The sequence below is a fragment of the Coregonus clupeaformis genome, chromosome 30 (assembly GCF_020615455.1).
Source record: "Coregonus clupeaformis isolate EN_2021a chromosome 30, ASM2061545v1, whole genome shotgun sequence".
In the NCBI taxonomy this organism is placed as follows: Eukaryota; Metazoa; Chordata; class Actinopteri; order Salmoniformes; family Salmonidae; genus Coregonus; species Coregonus clupeaformis.
The window spans coordinates 44,923,848-44,936,761 of NC_059221.1; the positions used below are offsets into that span (position 1 = coordinate 44,923,848).

The 12,914-nt window shown below is 47.9% G+C and overlaps 2 protein-coding genes across 3 annotated transcripts in view; both read right to left on the reverse strand.

Moving 5' to 3' along the window:
* LOC121546098 (NUAK family SNF1-like kinase 1) overlaps positions 1 to 6,738 on the reverse strand; it is a 53,225-nt gene extending 46,487 nt beyond the window's left edge. Inside the window, exon 1 of the mRNA XM_041857118.2 lies at positions 6,038 to 6,738. Coding sequence (XP_041713052.2) covers positions 6,038 to 6,382 — 345 coding nt within the window. The 5' untranslated portion in view covers positions 6,383 to 6,738. The remainder of the gene's footprint in view (positions 1 to 6,037) is intronic.
* Positions 6,739 to 7,315: 577 nt separating this feature from the next.
* LOC121546801 (kelch repeat and BTB domain-containing protein 12) lies at positions 7,316 to 11,828 on the reverse strand. Of its 2 annotated transcripts, none has more exons than XM_041858038.2 (10): positions 11,646 to 11,828; positions 11,208 to 11,414; positions 10,924 to 11,105; positions 10,721 to 10,853; positions 10,244 to 10,477; positions 9,805 to 10,154; positions 9,434 to 9,707; positions 9,136 to 9,286; positions 7,855 to 8,052; positions 7,316 to 7,783 (listed from the first exon to the last, which is right to left on the reverse strand). In XM_041858038.2, exons 2-10 carry the CDS (start codon positions 11,376 to 11,378, stop codon positions 7,623 to 7,625), a joined length of 1,854 nt encoding a protein of 617 aa, XP_041713972.2. In that variant the 5' UTR covers positions 11,379 to 11,414; positions 11,646 to 11,828; the 3' UTR covers positions 7,316 to 7,622. The 2 variants fall into 2 exon arrangements, with proteins under 2 accessions (XP_041713972.2, XP_041713973.2); XM_041858039.2 differs by having other exon boundaries at positions 11,610 to 11,828.
* Positions 11,829 to 12,914: the final 1,086 nt, after the last annotated feature.

Sequence of the window (12,914 nt, forward strand, 5' to 3'; positions counted from 1 at the left end):
TATGTGGATCGTTCATATCATTTAAGTCATTTGTTTGTGTAAAATACTAAAGGCTGATCCGGGAGGAGCATGAATAACGGGTATTACTTCTGGCCACTCTTCCGTAAAGCCCAGCTCTGTGGAGTGTACGGCTTAAAGTGGTCCTATGGACAGATACTCCAATCTCCGCTTGGAGCTTTGCAGCTCCTTCAGGGTTATCTTTGGTCTCTTTGTTGCCTCTCTGATTAATGCCCTCCTTGCCTGGTCCGTGAGTTTTGGTGGGCGGCCCTCTCTTGGCAGGTTTGTTGTGGTGCCATATTCTTTCCATTTTTTAATAATGGATTTAATGGTGCCCCGTGGGATGTTCAACGTTTCTGATATTTTTTTATAACCCAACCCTGATCTGTACTTCTCCACAACTTTGTCCCTGACCTGTTTGGAGAGCTCCTTGGTCTTCATGGTGCCGCTTGCTTGGTGGTGCCCCTTGCTTAGTAGTGTTGCAGACTCTGGGGCCTTTCAGAACAGGCGTATATATACAGATCATGTGACAGATCATGTGACACTTAGATTGCACACAGGTGGACTTTATTTAACTAATTATGTGACTTCTGAAGGTAATTGGTTGCACCAGATATTATTTAGGGGCTTCATAGCAAAGGGGGTGAATACATATGCACGCACCACTTTTCCGTTGTTTATTTGAAACAAGTTATTTTTTTCATTTCACTTCACCAATTTGGATTATTCTGTGTATGTCCATTCAAATTCCATTTAAATGACAGGTTGTAATGCAACAAAATAGGAAAAACACCAAGGGGGATGAATACTTTTGCAAGGCACTGTACCTAGTGGGGGAGAAGGGGGCAGAGGATGGGGTTGAAGGATGGTGGGGGAGAAGGGGGCAGAGGATGGGGTGAAGGTTGGTGGGGGAGAAGGGGGCTGTGGAGGGCAGTGAAGGATGGTGAGGGAGAAGGTGGCAGTGGAGGGCAGTGAAGGATGGTGGGGGAGAAGGGGGCAGTGGAGGGGGGTGAAGGATGGTGGGGGAGAAGGAGGCAGTGAAGGGGGGGTGAAGGATGGTGGGGGACAAGGGGGCAGTGGAGGGGGGTGAAGGATGGTGGGGGACAAGGGGGCAGTGGAGGGGGTGAAGGATGGTGGGGGAGAAGGGGGGCAGTGGAGGGGGTGAAGGATGGTGGGGGAGAAGGGGGCAGTGGAGGGGGTAAAGGATGGTGGGGAGAAGGGGGCGGGGGAGAAGGGGGCAGTGGAGGGGGTAAAGGATGGTGGGGAGAAGGGGGGCGGGGGAGAAGGGGGCAGTGGAGGGGGTAAAGGATGGTGGGGGAGAAGGGGGCAGTGGAGGGGGTTGAAGTATGGTGGGGGAGAAAGGCAGAGGAGGGGGTTGAAGGATGGTGGGGGAGAAGGGGAGAGAGGAGGGGGTTGAAGGATGGTGGGGGAGAAGGGGGCAGAGGAGGGGGGTTGAAGGATGGTGGGGGAGAAGGGGAGAGAGGAGGGGGTTGAAGGATGGTGGGGGGAGAAGGGGAGAGAGGAGGGGGTTGAAGGATGGTGGGGGGGAAGGGGGCAGAGGAGAAGGGTGAAGGGTGGTGGGTGCAAAGGGGGCAGAGGAGCGGTTGAAGAATGGTGGGGGAGAAGGGGGCTGTGAAGGGCAGTGAAGGATGGTGGGGAGAAGGGGGCAGTGGAGGGGGGTGAAGGATGGTGGGGGGAAAAGGGGCAGTGGAGGGGCAGTGGAGGGGGGTGAAGGATGGTGGGGGAGAAGGGGGCAGTGGAGGGGGTGAAGGGAGGAGGGGAGGGAGGGCTAGCATTTGGTGAGAAGGCTTACAGGGTAAGAGTATTGGAGGTTGAGGGCGGAAAAGGGGTGTGAGATGGGGCAGTGGAGAGCATGGGGTGAGCATGAGGGAGCGGGGGAGAGTGGGGCATGGGGTTAACGGAAGGAGAACTGGGAGCACTGGATATTGTTCTCTTGACACCTACAGGAACACACAGCATTCCTAAAAGGACAATGACTAGGGTGGGTGAGTGAGTGAGTGAGTGAGTGAGTGAGTGAGTGAGTGAGTGAGTGAGTGAGTGAGTGAGTGAGTGAGGTGTGGCTGGAACTGATTCTCAATGTCAATATTAACTCTATGCACAGGAAATGTAAGTGGTCACTTGTAACACAGGGTTAAGTGGGTGTTCTTTTCCATAGTGAATGTGAGCAGTGGGCCGAGGTGGGAAGAATACATACAGTGTACATATAGTACAAATATAAAAGTAGTGTACTTGCTGGGTGGCAGAGGCTTATCTGACATAAGAGGGAGTTCCACTGCCCTCTTATAATCTGTCCAATGATGGATTTAGTACACATTCAGTCCCACATTCAGTCAGTGAAAGTGACCTTCAGCACAGCTTACTGTACTGATATACCCCAGCCTCCCTCCCTCCCTCCCTCCCTCCATCTCTCGCTCTCTCCCTCCCTCCCAGACTCTTGTCTCCATTAGCAGGCCGTCTGTAAGGATGCCAAAATGTTCCGACCCTAATCTGGAGTCAATGCCCCGGCCCTCTATATTCCCTCCTTTTCCATAGACTCAGACAACAGCTCCTGATGGTCAGTTTGTCTCAAAGAATTCTCAGTATGCACTGGCCACTGGCTCAAGGAATTCTACCCCCATCTCAAATCAAATCAAATCACATTTTATTTGTCACATGCGACGAATACAACTGGTGTAGACCTTACAGTGAAATGCTTACTTACAAGCCCTTAACCAACAATGCAGTTTTACGAAAGTATACCAACAAAAAAATCACAAAACAATACAATATAAAATTATACGAAATAAAGTAACAAATAATTAAAGAGCAGCAGTAAAAATAACAATAGCGAGGCTATATACAGGGGGTACCGGTACCGAGTCAATGTGCGGGGGCACCGGTTAGTCGAGGTAATTGGGATAATATGTACATGTAGGTAGAGTTATTAAAGTGACTATGCATAGATAATAAACAGAGAGTAGCAGCAGCGTAAAAGAGGGGTGGGGGGCAATGCAAATAGTCCGGGTAGCCATGATTTGCTGTTCAGGAGTCTTATGGTCCTCTGTAGCTCAATTGGTAGAGCATGGCGCTTGTAACGCCAGGGTAGTGGGTTCGATCCCCGGGACCACCCATATGTAAAAATGTATGCACACATGACTGTAAGTCGCTTTGGATAAAAAAAGTATAAATTTTTTTTTTTTAAAGATTATGGCTTGGGGGTAGAAGCTGTTTAGAAGCCTCTTGGACTTAGACTTGGCGCTCCGGTACCGCTTGCCATGCGGTAGCAGAGAGAACAGTCTATGATTAGGGTGGCTGGAGTCTTTGACAATTTTTAGGGCCTTCCTCTGACACCGCCTGGTATAGAGGTCCTGGATGGCAGGAAGCTTGGCCCCAGTGATGTACTGGGCCGTACACACTACCCTCAGTAGCGAGCATAGAAGTAATTTAGCTCGTCTGGTAGGCTTGCGTCACTGGGCAGCTCACGGCTATGCTTCCCTTTGTAGTCTGTAATAGTTTGCAAGCCCTGCCACATCCGACGAGCGTCGGAGCCGGTGTAGTACAATACGATCTTAGTCCTGTATTGACGCTTTGCCTGTTTGATGGTTCGTTGGAGGGCATAGCGGGATTTCTTATAAGCTTCCGGATTAGAGTACCGCTCCTTGAAAGCGGCAGCTCTATCCTTTAGCTCAGTGCGGATGTTGCCTGTAATCCATGGCTTCTGGTTGGGGTATGTACGTACAGTCACTGTGGGGTCAACGTCATCAATGCACTTATTGATGAAGCCAGTGACTGATGTGGTGTACTCCTCAATGCCATCGGAAGAATCCCGGAACATATTCCAGTCTGTGCTAGCAAAACAGTCCTGTAGCTTAGCATCTGCTTCATCTGACCACTTTTTTATTGACTGAGTCACTGGTGCTTCCTGCTTTAGTTTTTGCTTGTAAGCAGGAATCAGGAGGATAGAATTATGGTCAGATTTTCCAAATGGAGGGTGAGGGAGAGCTTTGTACGCATCTCTGTGTGTAGAGTAAAGGTGGTCTAGAGTTTTTTTCCCTCTGGTTGCACATTTAACATGCTGGTAGAAATTAGGTAAAACTGATTTAAGTTTCCCTTCATTAAAGTCCCCGGCCACTAGGAGTGCAGCCTCTGGATGAGAGTTTTCCTGTTTGCTTATGGCCGTATACAGTTCATTGAGTGCAGTCTTAGTGCCAGCATCGATTTGTGGTGGTAAATAGACAGCTACGAAGAATATAGATGAAAACTCTCTTGGTAGATAGTGTGGTTTACAACTCCCTCTCTCTCTCCCTCTCATCTCTCTCTCTTTCATGCTCTATCTACCTCTCTCCAGTAAATGTAGGAATGAGGGACTGGTTGTACAGTACAGTACAGTACAGTACAGTAGCAGACAGTGACAGGATTGGGATAGTCCTAGTCTCCTAATCTGATATTCAATCAGATTATCTCTATAATACCATGTTTGTTTACTAAAAATCAGAAAGGGGTTAGGGGTTAGGGGTATCTATCTCTTTGTCTTCAGCTCACAGTAGACTGAATGATTAAGTCCTGACCTACAGGCAACAAAACCATTAAAACAAAACAGAACAAAACAATAGTCTCTCTCTCTCTCTCTCTCTCTCTCTCTCTCTCTCTCTCTCTCTCTCTCTCTCTCTCTCTCTCTCTCTCTCTCTCTCTCTCTCTCTCCCTCTCTCTCTCTCTCTCTCTCTCTCTCTCTCTCTCTCTCTCTCTCTCTCTCTCTCTCTCTCTCTCTCTCTCTCTCTCTCTCTCTCTCTCTCTCTCTCTCTATCTATCTATCTATCTATCTATCTATCTATTCAATTCAAGGGGCTTTATTGGCATGGGAAACATATGTTTACATTGCCAAAGCAAGTGAAATAGATAATAAACAAAAGTGAAATAAACAATAAAAATGTACAGTAAACATTACTCACAAAACCCTCTCTCTCACTCTCTTTCGCTCTCTCTCTCTCTCGCTCAGCATAATCTCTCTCTTTCTCTCTCTCTCAGCATAATGTATTCTTTTTTCTCAGGTACAGTAATAGATAGCCAATAGCCATATTGCAAATAATAATAATGTGTGCATGTCATATCGTTTGTATTCCCTTTAAAATAACCAATCCTTCATACATTAGACCTAGAATGGAACTATGTCTGTTACATTTGGTCTGTGTGTGGATGGGAAAACCTAGTCAGTTACACAACTGAATGCATTCAACCGAAATGTGTCTTCCACATTTAACACGGGGCTGCCTTAATCGAAGTCCGGGGAATAGTTGTGGGGGTTAACTACCTTGCTCAAGGGCAGAATGGCAGATTTTTCCACCTTGACAGCTCAGGGATTCAAACAAGCAACCTTTCAGTTACTGTCCCAACAATTTAACCACTAGGCTGCTTGCCCTCCTGTCTTTGGGTGTCTGTGTGTGGGTGGGTGCATGCCAGTGAAAGTGTGTGAGGGATCAAGGGCAATGGGTCAGATACCTAGAAGGTGGCCTAGGCCCCCAGGCGGCCCCTGATCCCTGGCATAGCAGCGGGTATGAGCTCATCCACTACAGATGGCAGGCACACACACACAAGTATGCATATATTCATTAGACCTTCCCTGTCCAATCTGTCCTCTATCACACATTAATAATTAATAACACACACACATTTCTGATAAGAACCAAAACATAACTGAAGGACAGCTATCTGAGACTTCCAGGCACAGCCAAGGTCAAGAGCACACACACATACCACACACACACATTATCTGGGGGTCCCTTTGTTCGACTGATATAGAAAACGCACAATACAGGGAACAAACAAAATGTCAATAGCAGATCCATATTTTGCCTTGGTGGCCCTAACATAGAAGGCAGCACACATTCAGAAACAGTTGGTTGCAATGATGAGTTGGCCTAATGTCTGTAAAGTGAACATGTAGGTTATAATACGACATAAAAGGCTAACACATGGAAAGTGAGGACAGAATATAATCGAGATGGGCAGAGACATATTTCACACAAAAAAACACAACACTTACTGTCTTCCTGGTCGTTCTCTCCACCGCCCTCCTCACTTTCCCGTAGGTGCCTTTCCCCAGCGTCTCCATTACCTCGTAGCGGTGCTTCAAGTTGTGTTTATGTTGGTGCTTCTTCACTTCCACCAGGCCTGCCAGCTGATGCCGGGCGGCCATAGAGCCACTATCCCCGGTGTGGCGGGGGAGCTTGTCCCCGCTGAGGAGATGACGGCTGTCAAGACTTGAGGTCTCGGAGCCATCATCGCCGGTTTCAGTATCTACAGTGTCCTGCAGGTTCTCTCTCCGGTCTTCAGTGCTCATCACGCTGCTGCTGCTATGGTGGTCTCCGCGAATTTCCCGCCTGCCCATCCTGGTCTCGCGCAGTGCGCACCTGTCGCAACTAGTTGCCTACTTGGCTACCGAAAGATTTTATAAACTGACGCGGGATTGGTTATTTTTCTCTATGCCTATAAAAAAATAAAGGACGCCTCAAATTGCCCAGGCAACAAAACACCAGGCTACTGTCAATTATTCATTATGCTACAGGAAATTAAATCTCAAAGGGGTATTCGGTTAATAACCCCAGACCTCAGGCTATTAGGGAAACAGCAGACTTCAGCACGTGCCAGCCATTCTTTCTTCAACATCTATTCCATTGGTCTCGCATCCCGTTCTAATGCTGCTGTTCATACTCGCTCTCTCTCTCCTCCTGCCTCTATCTGAAAACAAAACACAACAAATCAGCATCAGCAGTGAGAACCACATGGTCCCATTGGGTTGGTGGATCCGCCCCAGCCCATACCGATGCCAGCTGTCATAGCAACAAGCAGCGTCACACGCCGACCTATTTTTGACAATGCCGAACAGTAGGAGAAGGAGAAGGAATGCTTGGCACGTAAACAACGTTCTAGTAGGTCGGGACACATCCTTGAGGAATGACGCGTTCAATCAGACTTGTTTGTTTTCCGTTCCCCAGAGAGTGTGCACAGAAAAATAAATGCTTGAGATGGACATCAATTAAAGATCCAGCAAATGTTTAAGCTGTGAAGATGTATTGTGGAAGGAAAGAAATAGGCCTACAGACCAGAAATGAAATATTTGGAAGTTCTGAATGTCTTAATTCGTATTTTATTGAAATACAGAGTTCAGATGTTAGTAAAGGCATAACAACATGCAGACAGTGGAGTCTGCGTGATAGGCTAGTAGTCTATAGCCCTCAAACTCAACTGTGGACCTGGAAGCCAGTTCCACTGCATTTTTTCATTGTTCCTCTCTAATCAATGACTGATTTAGACCTGGGACACCAATGAATGATCAGGTAGAACAGAAAACCAGCAGTCTCCGGACCTCATAGGGTAAGAGTTGAATACCCCTGGTCTGTAGCTTAGGCTGTCCTTACAGAGTGTGAGTTTACAAAGCAATTGATTTCCATACCTTATCCTTTCTTCTGAGGGATACCACATACAGTACTTATAAGTTAATAGGCTATCATGTCTTGATGATGAAACAAAGTTATAGGGTAGGCCTATAGCAACATGAGTCCCTCTTTGTGCAATATTGTCTCTGTGTTTTCTCGTCCTCTGAATAGGCCATTTTTGTCCTGTATCCATCAAGGGTCAGAGGTCAGGGTTGAGAGATCACGGGGGTTGAGGTTGGCCACCAGACAGACGTCGTAGCTGTCATGCATGGCTGCTCGACGCTCCACCACCGTCCACACGTTGTCCTTGGGATCCAGCTCTAAGATCTCCTTGGTGATGATCTCATGGCGACCTGTCAAAATATGATTGATAATTGATTGATTCATTTATTGATTGATCAGTATAGATGTGTTCAGTTCTCACCTGCCCCCTTGTAGTAGCCACAGAGGTACAGCTTGCCCTCCACCTCCCCAATGTTGGAGGCGTTGGTTCGTAGAGAGAGGAGAGCGGTGGGGAGGGTTGGCCCTGATCTCCAGGTATCTTCTTCTGTGTTGTAGATCTCCACTGAGCTCAGGCAGCGACGAGATTGGCCCTGGTCCTCCCCCTCACACCCTATACCCCCTGGAGAACACACATATACACTGAAAATAAATATAAACGCAACATCTAAAGTGTTGGTCCCATGTTTCATGAGCTGCAATACAAGATCCCAGACATTGATCCATACGCAGAAAAAGCTTATTTCTCTCAAATTTTGTCCACAAATTTGTTTACATCTCTGTTAGTGAGCATTTCTCCTTTGCCAAGATAATACATCCACCTGACAGGTGTGGCATATCAAGAAGTTGATTAAACAGCCTGATCCTTACACAGGTGCACCTTGTGCTGGGGACAATAAAAGGCCACTCTAAAATGTGCAGTTTTAGAGAATTTGGTACTATGTCCAACCGGCCTCACAACCGCAGACCACATGTATGGTGTTGTGTGGGTGAGCGGTTTGTTGATGCCAACGTTGTGAACAGAGTGCCATATGGTAGCGGTGGGGTTATGGTATGGGCAGGCATAAGCTACAGACAACAAACACAATTGCATTTTATTGATGGCAATTTGAATGCACAGAGATACCGTGACAAGGTCCTGAGGCCCATTGTAGTGTCATTCATTCGCCGCAATCACCTCATGTTTCAGCATGATAATGCACGGCCCATTGTCGCAAGGATCTGTACACAACTACTGGAAGATAAAAATGTCCCGCTTCTTCCATGGCCTGCATACTCACCAGACATGTCACCCATTGAGCATGTTTGGGATGCTCTGGATTGACATGTACGACAGCCATTGAAGAGGAGTGGGACAACATTCCACAGGCCACAATCAACAGCCTGATCAACTCTATGTAAAGGTGATGTGTCACGCTGCATGAGGCAAATGGTGGTCACACCAGATACTAACTGGTTTTCTGATCCACTCCCCTACTTTTTTTTAAGGTATCTGTGACCAACAGATGCATATCTGTATTCCCAGTCATGTGAAGTCCATAGTTTAGGGCCTAATTTATTTATTTCAATTGACTGATTTCCATATATGAACTGTAACTCAGTATGTTGCGTTTATATTTTGGTTCAGTATATGTTCCAACTGTTTTGGCCCTCATGCCTCCATCTGGATGAAGTGAGAAAAAGAAAGACAAAACACTGGTCTAACCTAGGATGTAGATCTCTCCATTGAGTGTAGCGACCCCACAGCGGTAGCGTGAGTACCTCATGTTCTCACACTCTATCCACCGGTCCTTGCCTGGGTCAAACTGGAACACACGGCGACTCAGCCTGTCTGGCTCATCGTCTGGACGGTCCGACTGGAGTGGGGGGAGAGAGAGGTTGAGGGTGAGAAGGGAGGAGGATGAGAGTTTTTCCCAAGTTGCACTTTGTAACAATTGCATTTGTAAAAGCATCACATAACCTATATGTGATTGATTGGTTTATTGACTGACATCCCTGCTCACCTGTGGCGTCCAGCCCCCCAGCACGTAAAGGTGGTCCTTGAGGCTGACCACACAGTGACAGGCCAATGGGAGAGGCAGAGGGGCGAAGCTCAGCCAGGACCCGCCCCTTCTCAGCGACCACCTCTCAACACTGTTGGTGATGACGTAATGGTTCCTGACCTTCATCTGTCCCCCCAGCAGGTAGAGGGCATCGCCAAGCACCGCCAGGACATACATGTCCCTGTACCCCACCCAGCATAGCTCCTCCCAGCTGCCCTCACAAGATTGATCATACCTGGGCAGACGACAGAGGACAGGTATGTATTATACACACACACACACACACACACACACACACACACACACACACACGCACACACACACACACACACCTGTACATCCCCAGCCTCTTGGTCCTGTGTTCGTCCTCCTCTTCTACAGCCACCACTATGCTGTTGTCCCGTGTCACCGCCCCTGCCGTGATCGTCCCTGTCCCCTTCACTGGAGAGGGGATGTAGTACGTCCTTCTGGCCTGGGGGGCGAAGCAGAAGCTGAGGTCAGCCTGACCCCCGCGGCGGGCTGGGACGCCCCCTTCATCAGTCCCCCCCAGGCAGAGGAGCAGGTCTGTGGTCTCCATCCCGTAACGCAGGGTGGGGCGAGGGGGGGCAGCCGCCACAGAGAGATAGGAAGTCTGGAGAGCCGCGTCGATCATCCCGAAGCATTCCGCATCCCGGAGTAATACCTGAAACCATAGACTTACAATTAGTAGGATGGACGTAGCTTTAAAATCTCCTTCTCTCCATCCTCTCCTCTTTCTCTTTCCATCCGCACCGGGTTTCTCCTCCTGGCCCTCCTGAGGAAGTTGGGGTCTATCAGCTCCAGTCGTACCCGCCTGAGGAGCTCCACGGCCTGGGCCTCACTCTGCTCATCTCCCCTGCGCTTCTCCACCCAGCGCAGCACCAGTTCCAGGACGCTCTCCTCCTGGGTCACATTCAGGTCGTCTGAACCCAGCAGACCCCCCAGACTCTGGGCATCCAACTCCAACACCTCCTCTTCCTGACACACCTGGAGAGAGAAGGAGAGGGGAGGAGGGTAGAGAGAGAAAGAGAAGAGAGGTGATACAAAGAGATGACGTTGTAAGAGAGAGGAGGGAGAGTGGAGGTAATACGTGTAATAAATGTTTATATGTCAGACAGCTCTGTAGACAGATGCAGGAAACTACTGCTCTGTTGTGGTGAGAAGAGGAAATAGCCATGACTGTGGCGGTTGGGCAGAAATCTTAGATTATACTGAATGATACGGTCCTACCTGGGCAAAGTGACGACACAAGTATCTCAGGGCGAGATCTGCCAGGTCAGCGGCCCCCAGGTCTCTGGCCCAGTGGTACAGTCCTACACAGTTGGAAGTATCCATGCTGTCCAACATGTAGCTCTGGCACAACCTGTAATAGTGACCATAATGTAGTGATTGTGTTAGTCGTGTCATGGCTAACAGTAGCCACCTGAACCCACCTGAATGCCCCGTCTATGTGCAGCAGGAAGGCAGCAGCGGCCACTCCCTGAGTGTTGTCATGGGAGAGAGGCAGCTGGGCGCGGTACATGTACCCCAGGAGCAGCTCCAGGCTCTGGGCAGGAGTGTCCCTGAGAGGCACCTCACCTCCACGGGTCTCCCTCAGACCACAGGTAAACATGGCCTGGAGGGACAACAGGGTCGGGATGACAGAAGTATGGTAAACACCATGGTAAAATTGTAAATATTTATTTGGGGTTCATTGAAACAAGCACAATTATCTTACCTGGAAGTAAGGGCTGAAGGCGGATAGCACCACCCGGTGGCAGGGGAAGGGAATGCCCTCGGCCAGGAGAACCACGTCAGTTAGTTCCCTGGCACCCCACATCCTCTCCAGCTGCCCCAGCAGAAGAAGTCCATGTTCAGCCTGACCAGGCACCATCACCTGGGGGTCCATCTCTCACCCTGGAGGGTCAAGATGGCTCTGTTAAACCTGGAGAGAGGGGAGAGAAAGAGAGAGAGAGAGAGAAGAGAGAGAGAGAGAGAGAGAGAGAGAGAAGAGAGAGTGGGGACATCAGAAATAGACACAACGGTGTGTGTAACACTACACCGGGGCAGACATGCTCCTTGTACGCCCCACACGGCAGACATTGAGCTGTAGCAGTAGAGTTAGATTGAGTAGCAATACCATGACATTAGTTTACTCTGATAAGAGCTGCTGTACCAGCAGTCTGCAGGACAACCTCTCCAGGGCTCGGTGCTTCTCTTTCAGGACTGTAGTCATGTCAGTCGCATTGTATCCTTAACTAATGGAGAATGGAGTTGTGCCTCTGTCAATGGCCGTCGCTGTGTCTGTCCTTAATACTGTTTGGTTGCTGTATGTCTGTTTGTATGTGTGTATGTGTGTGTGTATGTGTGTGTGTAAACAGGTTTTAAATAGATCAGTGCAAGGGAGCCATGTGCCTCTGCTGTAGTTCAGTCAGGGCTGAATGCTAACTGAAGATCTGTGCACTTCTCCCATTGACTCTGATGCATGGTTTACACTGAAGTCCAAGAGATCTAAATGGGACTTCCTGGTTTCAATCAACATTGAATACATTGAATACATTCCAAAAAATATTTGAATATATGATTGCCTCCCTTGAAAACTAGATGCATCATCTACTGGGATTTCCTGGTTTCAATAAACAAGTTTAGGTCATAATCAACAGAAACTGCAACAATCAAACATTCTATGGCTCTGGCGCAACCCAGTATCGAAATATACTAAACGTTTTGATAATATTTGGTATTCACAGTACTTAGTGGTACTGTTAAAATGTCATTTGAAACATTTCTCCAATTTGGTGTATTATTTGACATACAAACAAGAAATGTTATTGGAACCAAATAGGTCAGAATGAAATAGTGTACAGTTGAAGGAGATTGGCATACTACTGTATGATCATAAAAGATGTAGCATTTCACATTATGTTTATCTTCATGAGACACAACCCTACGGAAGTCCATAGAGGACATATTAATAAAAAAATTATTCCCTTGTTATGTCGAGATCACAACATATTTATCTCATGATCATGACATAACAAAAGTTGTTTCGTCGAGCCCACAAGATAAACTCTATACATTTTAGTCATTTAGCAGACGCTATTATCCAGAGCGACTTACAGGAGCAATTAAGGTTAAGTGCCTTGCTCAAGGGCACATTGCCAGATTTTATTTTCACCTAGTCAGCTCAGGAATTCGAACCAGTGACCTACTACCTGCCGCCCACAGGAATGGCCGTATTGAGGATAGATTGACAGCAGTGTCACAGTGCACCAGAGGCAGTAAGATCTGTTAAGTAACCATGTGCTAGTGTACAGGCCGGGGCCTTCTTATCAAAGCTCCAGCAATAAAAGGCAAACAATGGCAAACTGACAATGGCAAACTGAGGAATTGCAAATTCCAAACAAACTATATGTGTCTAGTCCAGCGTTTCCCAAACTCGGTC

Excerpts from the sequence above, each read along its gene's own strand:
- LOC121546801 (XM_041858038.2), bottom strand. The coding sequence starts at position 11,378 with ATGGACCCCCAGGTGATGGTGCCTGGTCAGGCTGAACATGGACTTCTT. Across the intron at positions 10,478-10,720 it reads TGTGTCGTCACTTTGCCCAG|GTGTGTCAGGAAGAGGAGGT; the intron begins GTAGGACCGTAT and ends TTCTCTCTCCAG. Across the intron at positions 8,053-9,135 it reads TGGAGAGATCTACATCCTAG|GGGGTATAGGGTGTGAGGGG; the intron begins GTTAGACCAGTG and ends TGTGTTCTCCAG.